General features: G+C 35.5%; 2 protein-coding genes across 2 annotated transcripts in view; one reads left to right on the top strand and one right to left on the bottom strand.

Annotated features, from left to right (window-relative positions):
* Positions 1-3,549, bottom strand: part of LOC144966512 (uncharacterized) — an 18,986-nt gene extending 15,437 nt beyond the window's left edge. The window contains exons 1-3 of the mRNA XM_078903134.1: positions 2,856-3,549; positions 914-1,705; positions 410-507 (exon numbers count right to left, since the gene is read on the bottom strand). Coding sequence (XP_078759260.1) covers positions 410-507; positions 914-1,693 — 878 coding nt within the window. The 5' untranslated portion in view covers positions 1,694-1,705; positions 2,856-3,549. The remainder of the gene's footprint in view (positions 1-409; positions 508-913; positions 1,706-2,855) is intronic.
* A 43-nt stretch (positions 3,550-3,592) lies between these two features.
* LOC144966513 (anoctamin-8-like) overlaps positions 3,593-15,000 on the top strand; it is a 34,210-nt gene continuing 22,802 nt past the window's right edge. The window contains exons 1-4 of the mRNA XM_078903135.1: positions 3,593-3,812; positions 10,441-10,687; positions 12,202-12,437; positions 14,314-14,430. Coding sequence (XP_078759261.1) covers positions 3,728-3,812; positions 10,441-10,687; positions 12,202-12,437; positions 14,314-14,430 — 685 coding nt within the window. The 5' untranslated portion in view covers positions 3,593-3,727. The remainder of the gene's footprint in view (positions 3,813-10,440; positions 10,688-12,201; positions 12,438-14,313; positions 14,431-15,000) is intronic.

Genomic DNA, 15,000 nt, shown 5'->3' on the forward strand with positions numbered 1-15,000 from the left:
ATTATGATGAAAGGGAATTTCTAGGATTAAAAAAAACAATCTTGCTTTTTGGTATCAATTTACTACTAAGTGAATGCCACTGTGATTATGAACACTTCACAATTCTAATGTGAAAGTAAATGTATGGTTCATTTTTTTAAGGTCTTGGCCATGAAATGAATATGATATTAGGTTTATTTTTTTTTACTAAATATAAATGGCCTCTATTGCAATACAAAACCCACAATTTCCACACAGGGATATCAAGAAATATAAAATTTACAGATATGAAAATGTCAAAGACACATAACATGAAGGAAACTCAACAAATAAACCTGATGTTGAAAGAACACATGGTAAACGAATGCTACGCTCAACTTATAAATTGATTCCATAATTGCTTATGAGTAGACAATTTCTCAATACATACCCATTAAATACACAGCTTATTAGGGGTCTGGCAGCTCTGATGTACACATCTTGGTTGGAGCAAGCTTCATCAAATACCTCATCAAAAATAAACTCATGCTGGTAATGATATAGAAAGTTGCGACAAAAAAAATATAAAACCTTATTTTATCAATAATTACGAAGACTAGATCAAAGATTTCTGGTAAAAAAATGTCAATTTTTAGCATTCTGAAATATTCAATTTTATAAATTCTCATCATTGGTAAGTTAAACAAAATGAAATGAAAAGTTAATCCCTTAATACAGAAGAAATAGATTGTTATGTAATGAGATTGTCAAGAGGAAAAACAATGTTAAAAATATAACAATAAGATGAGGAATTACATTATTTGAAAGTAATAACATGGCTACAACAACAAAAATAACAACGACAAAATTTAATGTCACTTTCAGAAAGTTACTTCAAGATAATAATATACATTAACACATTACAAAAATTTAAAGCTCAATTGAGAAAATTTACCTGGAGTGTGTAAGCCTTGAGGTCAACAGCTAATTTGGGCTCATTCACAATCAAGGTATTTGTGCTTTCAACAGAGACAATATCTTCATCCTTTGCTCTAATCTCTCTCCTACTTAAACCTCTTTTCCTAACACAAACTCTTATTCTCTCCTCCCCTGTAAGGTTTCTGTGTGAGCTTGAACTTGTTCGGCCTGAACGGGGCTTTGAAGTTGAGGTGACCTTATGAACTCCATAATTATATCCCTTTGTTTTTGAGTGTTGAATGCGTTCTATTGGACCTCGTGCTATTGATGCTCTCATAGCACCAGGTGAAGAGGCTTGATGAACATTCATATTTATGTGCACCTCTTCCCCTTCTTCATTGGAATCTTCATCAGGAGATTCTGATTCACTACTTTCTGTCAAATAATCTATCATATCTGCATAGGATGCTGCAGAAAAATTGGGAACTCTTTCGGAAACATTCCTTCCATGTGAAGGATTTCTTTCAAGCTGCTGGTCATCAGCTTCAGCACGAGCAAAAGATGAAGTTGGCAAGTTTCGAGAGGTACGTCTCGACATCATTGGACTGTTTGAAAGACCAGAGTTATGTACTGATTTAATAATATTTACAAGCTCACTTAGCCGACGTTTATCTTCAGTCCCTGTAATTCCCAGAGCACTGAATTCTGGCATGCCCAAATTAATAAGAGCTTCAGATCTGGTGATGCCATTTGCCCTGAATGCAGGATAAAACTTTTCAAGCCTTGCTTCACGAAGACATTCATATAAAGTACCCATTGGGAAAACAATCTGAGAAAAGAAAATGACAATTGATATATATATATATATATATATATATATATATATATATATATATATATTATATATATATATATATATATATATATATATATATATATTATATATATTTATTAATATATATTGATAAACAATTAAAAAGTTAAGTTTATTTGTTTACTTTGCAAGTGTCCATCAAAAATAAATACATTTTACTAAGTTCAAAAGCATTAGATTAAGATAATCAAGTGTCTGAACCAATAATAATCACTTTATAAAATATGTTAACAATTTTCTACCTTTCCTTATTTTGACCTTTGACTACGAAATATTGATGCACATTTCATCATCATCATCATCATCATCATCATAATCATTACCATTATCATCATCATCATCATCATCATAATCATTACCATTATCATCATCATCATCATCATCATCATCATCATCATCATCATCATCATCATCATCATCATCATCATCATCATCACATAATTATTGACGAAGTAGTAGTAGTAGTAGTAGTAGTAGTAGTAGTAGTAGTAGTAGTAGTAGTAGTAGTAGTAGTAGTACTAGTAGTAGTAGTAGTAATAGTAGTAGTAGTAGTAGTAGTAGTAGTAGTAGTAGTAGTAGTAGTAGTAGTAGTAGTAGTAGAAGAAGAAAGAAGAAGAAGAAGAAGAAGAAGAAGAAGAAGAAGAAGAAGAAGAAGAAGAAGAAGAAGAAGAAGAAGAAGAAGAAGAGAGAAGAAGAGAGAAGAAGAAGAAGAGTGCTGATGTGGCAAACATTATAGGTTTTAGCATTATCTAATTGTTAATATTAACATCTTGAGTCACATTACACTTAGTATCATTATTAGTTCTTCAATTTCTTTATTCTATTCGATTCACTTCAATTGCTGATCTCACTCTGAACAGTTGCAATCAACTGTTAATATAACAAAGGTTATTTCTCATTTTTATTTTTAGATATTATTGTCCTAATTTGTATACATCGAAAAAAGTCTTTATACGAGACACTGTTCTGTACCATACTCAGCTTGTTCTTGTACTTGTATGATTATTAAAGTCAGCAGAGATTTGTTTTCCATTCGGTATTATTCACATGAACATCAATAGAATATGAAACATTAAAATACTGAATTGAATCACAAACAAATTACCTATTTTCAAATTATACTCCAATCATCAACCATAAATAAGTTCGGTTTGTTGGTAAATAAACATTTTCATCTTGACCAGTATTATTGCTTCAACACACATAACATTTATAACGTTGACGTTTGATCTATCACAGTTCATGTTTTTCTGATCGAGAGGAGGTCGATACAAACATTCCGTGGCTATTTATTTGAGTTCAATAAATAATAAAAGATTCCTTCCTGCCTATTCATAGTCACAGCCTTAATTTAGCAGGCAGGTTTGGACATGCAACTTTAGCCTATTTCTATTGGCTGTCATTCCCAGGAAGATAAACGAAATAAATATTCTGGCACACAAGTATGCTTTAATTCATTTGCGATACGTTCAGATTTTCCACATAGTTAAGACACCGGAATTTTTTCACATAAATAATTATGTCTGACAGATTATTGTTTATAAATATCCGCCATTTTGAGCTTGCCGCTGCCATGGTTTCCAGAGAGTGATAATCTTGGGAGTGATGCCCGACCCCAAAAAGTTCACAGATAAAATGACTATGAGATTATGGATATGGAATCCTCACCATCCACGAATTATAAACCATGAAAAATTAGTGGCAAAGCATTATGATAGGTTAACAATCTTAAAAAGTATTCAATTTGGAATTCTCAAAATCGACATAATCGCCAAGTGTTAAAGCGAAATCACGTGATCGCTTTATATAGATTTTTGTTGAAAAGGAAGTGACCTTTTGTTTATAATCGATAAGGCAAATCAAAACAAACATGGCGTCCTGGTTCGCCAAACACGGATTGCTTCTTTTCTCTCCCATGTTTCATAATGTACTTTGTTGAGTTTTTAGCAAACATTTATTGCCTCAATAAAAGTCAACATGTTTGCCAATGAAAGCCTTTCGACACGATCGCATGGGAAAGAAAAGGATGGAACATGCAACCGAAGCTTGCGTCATAAAATACGTGAGTTCATATCCATTCATAAAATCCTAATCACAATCTCAGTCAAATCGATAACCATTTATTAATAAGAAAGAAAGAAGACGAAGTGGGGCAATTCGGACTAGAGTCTGAATAGTCTCCAGTGGATATTCGAACTAAAAGAAAAAAGTTTCCCCCCTCCCAAACCCCCTACTAGAACATTATAAAAAACAAGAATACTGGGGATGTAGGAGTAGGAGCTTTCGGAAGGCCTCCCCAACCTCACATTTGCGTGCGCAAACACAAGGTGGACACAGTGTGGACTGAGAGTGGAACTGATAGAGGCAGAACAATAGAAAGACTCATGACTCATGAAAGAAATTCTGTTTTGCCCATGTCATCATCAGTATCAATCTGACTCGACTCATCAGCATCAGCTGATATTTCTTCATAAGTCATAGGTCCTAATATAGTCTAATGACCTAATGGACTGTAGAAGGATTTTTGCCTGTCTAACACTATCAGAATATTTATTATTCGTCCTGATTTTATTTAGACATCATGTTAGGTTGTTGCAGTGGAGAACACTGGAGAGTAGGCGGAAAGAAAAACACCTCCAACTTCTACACAGACACAGAACAGTACATTCTAACAAAACCAGTATCTCTGCCTCTACCACAGTATTTCACAACAACACCGTACATTCACAATAAATTATCATAACAGTAAGTTCACAACTCCAACACACAGAACCAACACAATTAAAAACAGTTTCTTTACAAAAAAAATATCAAAGAATGGATATTACCAACAACAACAAATTTGATCAACTCAATAACACAATAATGGCGAAAGCCACCACATAAATGTATAAAATCTGCAGAGATGGGCAATCCACTTTTGCAGATAAAGACGTGGAACTGAACTGAACTGTTATAAAAGCCTTCCTTTACTTTAGATTTAGACCACAGTTACTTTGACTTTGACAGACTTATGTTACTTTTGAAGAATGGAACTTTTGAACTCTTTTTCTTTAAAAAAAAAAAAATATATAACTTGACTTCCAATGGGGTTGATCTATATTACCTTTCCTTGTGCTCGGGTCATTGGTCACATTGTAAAATGTGCTCAAAGTGACCTACATAGTGAAAAGTGTTCACAGTTTTTGAACTATCCAATATCACAATAATTGGTCATTTTGTTCAGCTTGACACGTGTGTGTGTGTGTTTACAACTTTCATAAACAAAGCAGCGTGTTTACATTTATTAAGAAATGTTTAATCCCTAGACAGAAACACATGTGATCAATGACTCGGTTGGACGAAAAGCTGAATATAGATTTTCCCATTGATCAATGATTTTGTCTTTCACATCATTCAAAGTGGGTTTGTGGTCTAGTGGTATGACACTCGCCTTTGGATAGAGAGGTCCTGGGTTCTAGCCCTGCTCTGAGCAGTGTATATATAGTCCAACGAAGTAGGCTTTCAATGCCTTTGCTGAGCTAGGATATGAATAATTCTTTGCAGTCTTGTCGGTTTGATAGGGGGCTCAACTAAGCTGAAACTATATGGTTGAAACAGTTGCTGTCAAATTTCCTCTTGAAGACGTTGAGGTCTGGAGCTTCCGCACATGAGATTGGAAGGTTGTTCCATCAATCAATTACACTCTAGCTAAATAAATGCTGCCTGAGTGATGTTTTGCATCCAGCTTTGTTCAATTTTATATTTGTGACCTCTGGTGTTACTATCAGCAAACACAAATAATCCCTTCTGGACTTGTACAGGTTGTGCATAAATTTATATGTTTCTATCATCTCGCCTCTGATACGTCTATATGCCATACTGGGAGTTCCAATAATTTTCAGTCGTTCCTCATAGCTTTTATCTTTTACGCCTGGTATTATCTTAGTTGGTCTGCAGAGCACACTTTCTAACAGCTTCTGCTACATTGAGAAATGGACTTTCTAATGAGTCCAAGGATTCTATTGGCCTTATTTACTTGGATCTCAAACTCAATGTGCTTTGAGAAATGAAGCTTAGTGTCAACGTTAACCCCCAGGTCTTTTTCAAATTTAGATACTCAAAGCATTGTAGTGGTGATTTCTCATTTCATAATTAAGATGAGAGTTTTTCCTTTCCTAGGTGTAGTGCGATGCATTTCCCAGTGCTGAATCTTAGTTGTCATTGATCTAACCAATCAACTCGCTTGTTAATATCTTTCTGCAGATTGTCATTGTCGCTTAATTTGTTCACTTTGCTGTATACCTTGGTGTCATCAGCATTCATTGAACACCTGGATGAGCTAGATAGGACACTAGGTAAATCATTAATGAAAATGACAAAGAGGACTGGTCCAAGGACACTACCCTGCTGACCACTTCTGCCCAGTCGGATACTATGCCTTAACTCTGTTTTCTGTCTATAGGAAAGTGTCTAAACTCTAATCCAGCTTAGACTATTCTCATGAATGTCATACGTTTCCAGATTCTTTAAGAGTTTTTGGTGTGGGACAGACTCGAATGCCTGAAGTAGATTGCGTCGATTGATGATCCTTTATTTAGCATTTCTGTCCAGTCGTTTAGTGTCATTAAGAAGTTGGTAGAACATGAACGGCCAGAGACAAAGCCATGTTGACAATCTGATAGCAGCTTGTTGATTGTTAAATGTTCTATGATGCTGTCTCTGACAATATGTTCCATTACTTTACATACAATAGAAGTGAGACTAACAGGATGGTAGTTCCGGATTGGTCTTATCTCCATTCTTGAATATTGGTGTCACTTGGGCCTCCTTCAGGTCAGACACACCGGACAGTTTCGCACACTCGTCATAGCCAATGGTTTTGGCCATTGCATCGATTGGCCTATACGCAGCTATTCTTCAAATTTACAAGCATTGATCACTGTAATCCTGGCATTGTGTTAGATGCAACTGCATTTATTAATTGATTATGTGTTTGTGTCTGTATATGTGTGTGTGTGTGGGGGGGGGGGGGGTTCTATAAGAGATTTCACTAATGTCTTTGTATTTACTTAAATAGCCACAGCCATAAACTCCAGAACCATCAACTTTTTTTACTATCCAATTTTCATCCTTTTTGCTGGTGCTGATATGACCTAAATGTGTTGCAAGCGCTGTAAAACCCCTTAAAAACAAAAACATAACAAACAGAGGTTACAAGTAATATGAGACATGAAAAAGATAGTCACAGTTGCTGCCCATTTTCTGGATACTTTGTAGCCATCACATGGGATTTCATAAGAATTAGCGGCCAACTGTCCAGATTTAATTTGGATTGGGACTGACTGTCCCTATTTGTCAATCTGGGGAAAATATATTTTTTGAAAATTGGAAGGGTTTTAGGTTTGAAAATGACCCTTAGATGTTCCATGATTATGCTTTTTTTTGTCTAGCAAATTAAAATAAAGAACTGAAAAAGCTCTAGATCTAGATTATATAATAGTCCAAACATACTGCTGTTTTGAGTCATGGTGGTATTGCTTATTAGGGTGTCCTGTTTTAGCTCTTTTAAAAAGTTGGCCGCTGTACATAATATATAGTCTTGTTTTTATCACATGATCCTTCAAAATTGGAAAGTTCCTAACAGATTGTTTTACAAAAGAGATTGAGAGCCAAGAGAAATCATCCCAATGGACCACTGCTCGTCTACTGGGATGGTCACTGGTGGACCTTTGCCCCTGCAATAAGCACTTAGGCACTCTCACTACGACAAGGCAGTAACCCATTAGGGGTGAGGGTATGGCATGAAGCCCTTTGGAAAACAATGAGAAGCTACTACTTTGATAAAAGGACATTCAGACAAGAGAAGCACTATTTATAAGGATGCTACCAATGCTCTCCTATATGACAGCCATTAAGGATCATTTTTTTTTTAATTGTGGGAATTAGACAGGTATGCATACTCTCTTCAACTTTATTTGAAAGAATATTACAAAAAACTCCAGAACCATCAATTGTTTGTCACTATTGTGGGCACAAAACAATGTAACTTAGAATGGTGAGTCAAAAAGTAATGGGACAAATTATGTCCTACTGAGTTCATTTCTTTTTCATGTGACGTCATATTTTGCTCAATTGAATTTACAATGTACTCTTTAAACCAAAATTTGACAAAATTAAGGCAGTTCAAAATGGCCCCCCCCCCCCCCCATGAATGTCTGTCAGTGACAGGAAGCTGTCATTGAATTTCTTGTTTTCGAAGAAAGCTCAAGTAACATCTTTAAACGCCTTGGAAAATCTTTAAAACTCAGGCATTTTGTAGAGGCAGTGTTTTTAGGTGGGTTGAACGTGTGCAATTAAAAACCTAACCTGAAATCCCCTCATCCATGTCTTTATCTGACAAATCTTATGATGGTCGCCGTCTAAGCAGTGTTAACTCAGTGAATCAAATAAATACAGAAGCATTGATCAGATCTGACAGAAGAACTCTTGATGAGATAGCAGGTACAAATAGACATTGAAATGACTGAAAGCAAGAATTTGTCGAGTTAGGCCGGATTTGGAGATGGAAGGAGTACTGTTTCTTAATGAAAATGTCCTTCCACACACAAGTGTCAGGAAAAGAGAGGTAATCGATGGACAACGCTGTCTCACCCTTCGTATTCACCACTTTCAGGCTTCCATCTTTTTGGCACACTAAGGAGGCAATGAGGGGACATCACTTTGAAGATGATGAAGAAGCCAAGACAGGAGTGAAAAATTGGCTGAATGTCCAGTCAACTCAGTTTTTACAAGGACCTTACAAAAAGGTGGACTGTGGATATCTAAAGAGTCTGAGACTATGTTGAGAAGTAGCATTCTACTCGGCTAATGCCAAGCTTTAATTGTGAGGTGTGATGCATGGTATTGATTCGATTTATTTTAAAGTAATAAGCAGAGTCCGATTACTTTTCGACTCACTCTCATACATTTTGCTGGTGACATTGACCTTATCACACACTGTGTGCAGGAATCACAGGTTCTTTCAAACTTTCTTAACCAGGCAGTATCCAAGTATAGTATGGAAATCAATACAGGTAAGTCACAGATTCTAGTCAATAGCCAAAGTGATATCAAAGCTAAAATCACAATAAATGCCACAGTAGGTTACATACTTCAAATATCTAGAAATGGACTGAAGATGGAATGAGCACAAAAGAGGTTGAATCAGGGGTAGGCCTGGTAATGGGTTACCTCAACAAAATCAGGAAAAGCCAGATGAGCTTTAATTCAAAACTCAGATTATACATGTCACTTGCTCTGTCTTTTATGGTTGTGAGGCCTGGAATGCATAACTCGAAAGGCGAATCAATGTGAACAAAAGTTACAAGAGAATCCCAAGTGTATCAAACCTAGAACAGAGGACAGACATGTCCTTGAAGAGGTGGAAAAGGTGACGGGAAAACAGAAATCACTGCTTGGTTGTGCATGTCCGTTTGTGCAATATATATATTTGAAATATTTTGGATATATGCGTGGTGAAGTTAATAGTCATTTGAGAAAATGCAAGCCTCAATGCTATTTGTCTGTCCTCATGAAAGAGAGTTCTCAGTGGACGACTTTTCTTCATGAATATAAAAAGTGACGTTCTACTTCAAGTTGAGGCTCAGACTCAAAATGAATCTTATACTTGAAATTTAATATAAACAGTAGCTCTTTAATTTGAAATGCGTTTGGTGTTACAGTAGTGATTAATAGAACTTTTGGCATGTTATATTTGTATAAAGAGCTGGAAAAGTGTGTATGAAGCAGTGTCAGACAAAGCAAAAAGAAAAAATACAAGAAAAAAATCACCCCAAATAATCATCCTGCTTCAACTGGGGATCAGACCTCAGACCTCTTCATTACGGGTCAGATGTACTATCATGACTCCCCAGAGGTTACCTGAGAGTTGGGAAGATTTAATGCCTATATTCTTCACAAGGGTTCAAGTAACTCCATTTTTATTTTTGAAAATAGCAAGGTGACAAATTTAGAGAGCAGGCACCGACGTAAGATAAAGACCTGAAAAAGTGTGCATGAAACACAGTGCCAGACAAAACAGAAAGAAAAATAAACACCCCCAAAAAATCAGCCTGCCTTGACTGGGAATCGAACCTCAGACCTCCAAATTACCAGTCAGACACGCTGCCATTACCACACAGAGGTTACCCGAAAGTTGGGACGATTTAGTGCTTTCAATATGCATCTCAAGGGTATGCATTACCACTGTGAAGCCTCACTTGCATCACAAAACACAAACATTGAACACGAGTGGACGAGAACAAAAATATTAGAGTAGCTCCATTTTTATTTTGAAAATACCAAAGTGATGCCGAGGTGTATAATCACTTGAATCCTTGAATCCAGTTTCAGTTGTGTTTTGTCTCCAAGACTACTACAACTACTACATCACAGCTGCACATAAGTATCATATCTATTGCAGACTTGAGCAAATTTCTAAATTTCTCAGTCATATATAATCTCTCTTCAAATATGTCTCCCAGACATCCGTTTATTAAGATATGTTATTTATTTTCTTATCCCTTCTCTTTTTTCTCATATTTTTTTATTTTGATCTTAATTTCATCAAAGTAAACAGTCTTCAATATCATCAGATTTTGTTAGCCGTGATTTGATTTTTAAATGAAAAACAGTGGGAGATAATAACCACATTTTTTTTTTTTTTACAGCATACAGATTACTTGGACGAAGATCAATGGGAACAAAGAGGCTTGTTCTCTCGAGCAAAGTTTTACTGTCTGCCATCCCAACCCATAACTGTGATGTTGTTCTCACGTTTCCTGCCAGCACCGATGACTCAACTCTCATGTGGCTCTTGGCCAGACTTAAATCAAGAAAACCGGCTTTAACTGTTAGTGTAAGACATCACAGCAATAGTGGAATTTATGGATTCTATTTGACAGCAGACTATGATAGGTATGAGTTATATTTTTAAGTGTAGCCATTGAGAATTTGAATGTCTTGTGAACATCATGATATTGTGTCGTGTGCCCAGGATGGCCAAAGTCATTAGGGTAGTGGATTGGCTTGCCATTTAGTTCATGTGCATTTTGGGTCGTAGGGCTGGGTGGGGATGTCCTGAGAGCTCAATTGATAGAGCCAACGACTCGAAAGCAAAGGGATTGGTATTATTCCATTGTGAGTCCAAATGTTTATTGGCTCCTCTGTCCACTTAGGAGTGGTTGGGTTAGCTGTGTCTATTTAATCTGGTGGAAATATCTATATGATAGGCAAGCTTCTAGCAAGTAACTGTTAATATGACTGGCAAGGATAAACATCGCATGATGCGCTTTTTGGCTCAAAATACTACTCACTAATTTATATTGTATGCACAAAAATATGGAAGTCATAACAAATTCCAGAGGTCAATTCTCTATTCTCCTAGTAAATTTCCTCCATTTGTGTCTCAAATTGTAGATCACCTCAAAACCATGACTCATGCCCTTATCATTAAGAGATGTCTATGCTATACTAATTTTTGATAGTATGCATCCTGTGTTAAATTCTTTTGTTAGCTTGAAGTGGAAAAGGGAAATATGATATTTAGACTTTGAGCAAAAGTAGGGTGCTAAAATTAGATTGTGCAAGTAAGCTCAGTTTTCTTTATATTATAGCATAAACCTCTCACAATAGTTAGCTCTTCATATTTAAAAAAATCATATTTATCATATACTGTGCATCCCACTTATAGCGACATTCGTTATAATGACATCTTCTCTATCGCGATATGGTTTGCAAGTCCAATTATTTTTCCTATATATCATTAGTAATCCAAAGTTCACCATAACTATAGACCTTTTGGTGATAACCCTGTATAGTGTCACAGTATGGTAACCAACAACTTCAAATTTACAGTCAAGGTCAAATTTCCGTTTTAATGAAAACGCTTGCTTTCTGTACTTGTAAACCAATGAAAATACTTGATTGACCAACTGATGATATCCAATCCCCTCTAAGGTCTGTTGCCGGAGGGTGTACTGTAGTATACAGCAGGAACCCTCTCCACCCTTTCACACATACTCACACACACACACACACACACACACACACAAACACCTATACGCACATCAATAAGCTAGCTTAGCTGTGACACTTCATATTGCACAAAAATTAACTAGCCAATCAACTGCTGTGGTGTGAGTGAGCATTAGGGAGGTTGACCAGCTAGTGAATGCTCCTCACCACGGGAACACACTTCAGATATAAGAAACTGTGCAGTAGACCAGCCATCATAATCTCAGATCCCTGATCATCCACATGAATACGAAAACAAATCAAGCTATCCACTCTTACTTCTACTTAGTTTAAGAGAAAAGCACTGACTAAAATACTCCTCTATAATGACATTTTTCTCTGGTCCGGACAATGTCATTATAGAGAGGTTGCACTGTAATTGTTTAATTTATTAAAAAATTGTTTACTCATTGCAGTCTTTTGCAAGGTGCTGAAGAACTGGCTATTCTAAAGCCACTGAAGACAGAATATGGGGGTGGGATGAAAGAATTCGCGTTTGAAGACCAGGACTGTTTTGCTGGGGTGGAGGATGAAGAGACATTTCTCACCAGCCAAGAACGACAGAGCATTGTGCTTCAGTTTTTAAATGACCTCCGAGCAACAGGGGATGATACTCTGAATGGAATAGCCTTTGTTGAGAGTCAGCCAATTGGTAAGTTGTTGAGAAATAGAATAGATTTTATCAGAGATGCCCCTTTCCCATACTAAACCCAGAAAACCGTTTTTTAAAAACGTTTCCGGCTGACCTTGTTCTCTATTGGTGAGATTATATTTTTAAAAGATGAAAGCATTGGTTGTTTACAGGCAATGCTTAAGGTGAAACTAAAGAGATATGTATCCTTTTCTATGATTTGAGGATCATACTTTTGATGAAAAGAAGCTTTGCACAAAATATTTTCATCTATGTTCTTAACAAGAACAATTTTCAGGCTTTTTTTTTTATTTTAGCAAAGGGCATCCCTGTATTGTTTTCAAAAACTTTGTGGTATTTGAGAATAATAGGAATGAGTGAAAAGGTTGCGTAATATTTAGCACACTCACTTGCCAACATGAAATGCCTGAATTTTATTTCTTTTTAACCTGTTTTTAATTAATCTGTTTATTAATTTATTTATATTTATTTATTTATTTATTTATTTATTCATTCATTCATTCATTCATTCATTCATTCATTCATTCATTCATTCATTCATTCATTTTCACGACTGATGTCTTCATCCAATAGGAATTTGTTTCAAATCTGACAAAAAAAACAAACTAAAATGACATGGTGAGGAACTGGTAACTCAATTCTCCCAGCATTTAGACTGCTTACGTGAAATCTCCAGTTGTCTGTTTCAGGCCTTTCATTTCATTTCAAATTATGATGAATTTGGAATGGGGATATTATTTGTTGAATGACAAGTCTTTGATTGATTTGTATGTAACTGTTTTGTATTTGTAGTTTGTTCATTAAAAAAGAATTCATTTTAAACATTAATGTTATGATGTATTACATAAAAGATAACAATCCATGATAATGCAAATTTTGATATTTGTGATTGGGATGGTGGGCATTTATTGTTAGGATCATGGGAGTGTTTCAAAATGTTGGTTAAAACGTGGCGAAAGGTGTGTGTTGGGGGATTCTGAGACCTCAGTTAAGAGAGTATTCGATCCACAAGCAAAGGGATTGGTTTCAAATCACATGAGTTATATATCTGACCACTTTATCCGCCAAACTGTGATTTGATAGCCGGTTACGATTAACAATTGAATTGAGCCATAACCATAGGAAAGCAAGCTGAAGTTACTATTTGTTTAATGTTTAATAGAACTTGTTATCAACCAGATACTCGTTTTACACTAAGTTGAGGTGAGAAAATGGGATTAAAGAACCTTTTTTTAGGATTCAACTTTGCTCCATCAAATCGAGACTCGAACCAGGGACTCTCAGGTCAGAAGTATGGTTTAATACCTCTAAAACACAAGGTTTTACTATATTGTTATGAGAAGAATTTTTATACAAAACATTTTCACTCTGTTGAGGAGATAAACTTAGTATTGTGTACACTGTAACCTTGGAAAATATACAAGAATATTTTGCATAATAGCATATGTTTCAAATGAAATGAACAGATCTTATGCAATTTCAGATGTAACATGTCAGTCGATTTGACATTAATTTTTATATTACAAATCTTCGTATGACTCAGCTTTATTGATTTTCTGGATCCCTAGATAATTAGATACAGTTTGAAATAAAAATACATGTTATATTAGGCCACCTTATAGATAGGGTGAATGATATCAGGGTATTTCTTACATATGATGGAAAAAAGATAATATAGAAACAAGTACAAACCGTATAATAAGGCTAAATTGATAAAGGTAGTCATACATCCATTTAAACTCTTTTTGAGGAGACATCGTATGTATTAAAACCTGACTTAAGTCTTTGAAAACTAGTCATTGAATTCAACTACATCTTCTTTTTTTTTTAATTTTAAAAATCAAATTGATGGATTTTAACAAATAACTTGTTTCAGTGCCTTTGCTCAAAACGAAAAAGGTCATCTCTCAGGTGTTTCCACTACACAACAGTAATGATTTGAAAGAACTTAGACAGACCTGGGTGCAAGCTCTGTTTTCTCCCCAGCCTCTAGGTATGTACATATTTCACACCGTGGACATCAAATCTATTAATCAAGTAATAGAGAAATACAAAGGTAACTAGGTAGGAACATTGGACGTGACGCTGTGAGAGAAGTAATAGATTGTACATTGCATGAAGATTGAATATAGGTATAATCTTTTAATTGTATGAATGAATATAGGTATAATCTTTTAATTGTATGAACGTTTTAAGTCTACTTTTAAATTATCATTGCTGTAAGCTTTGAAGGTGATATTTTGTGACATTTATTATAATGAAAAAGGGTGAGATATGGCTTTATGTTGCCGCACAATGTATTGATATTTTTTTTTTCTAATATGTTACCTGTGAGAGGATTCGAGATATTGTTTGATCACCATCTGTTATTACTTGTTATTGATCTTGTTGGGTTGTTCAGTCAGTCATAGGACGCCACATGTTGCAGGGTTATATTATGAGTAGCAACTTGTATTGTAATGGTAATGGATTGGAGGTTGGATGGATAGGTGTATGTGATGTGTGTGTGTTTGTGTGTATGGTTATGTGTACGTGTGTGTGTGTGTGTGTGTGTGTTTGGTAT

The sequence above is a fragment of the Berghia stephanieae genome, chromosome 2 (assembly GCF_034508935.2).
Source record: "Berghia stephanieae isolate SIO BIC M18660-M18661 chromosome 2, UCSD_Bste_1.3, whole genome shotgun sequence".
NCBI classification, from domain to species: domain Eukaryota; kingdom Metazoa; phylum Mollusca; class Gastropoda; order Nudibranchia; family Aeolidiidae; genus Berghia; species Berghia stephanieae.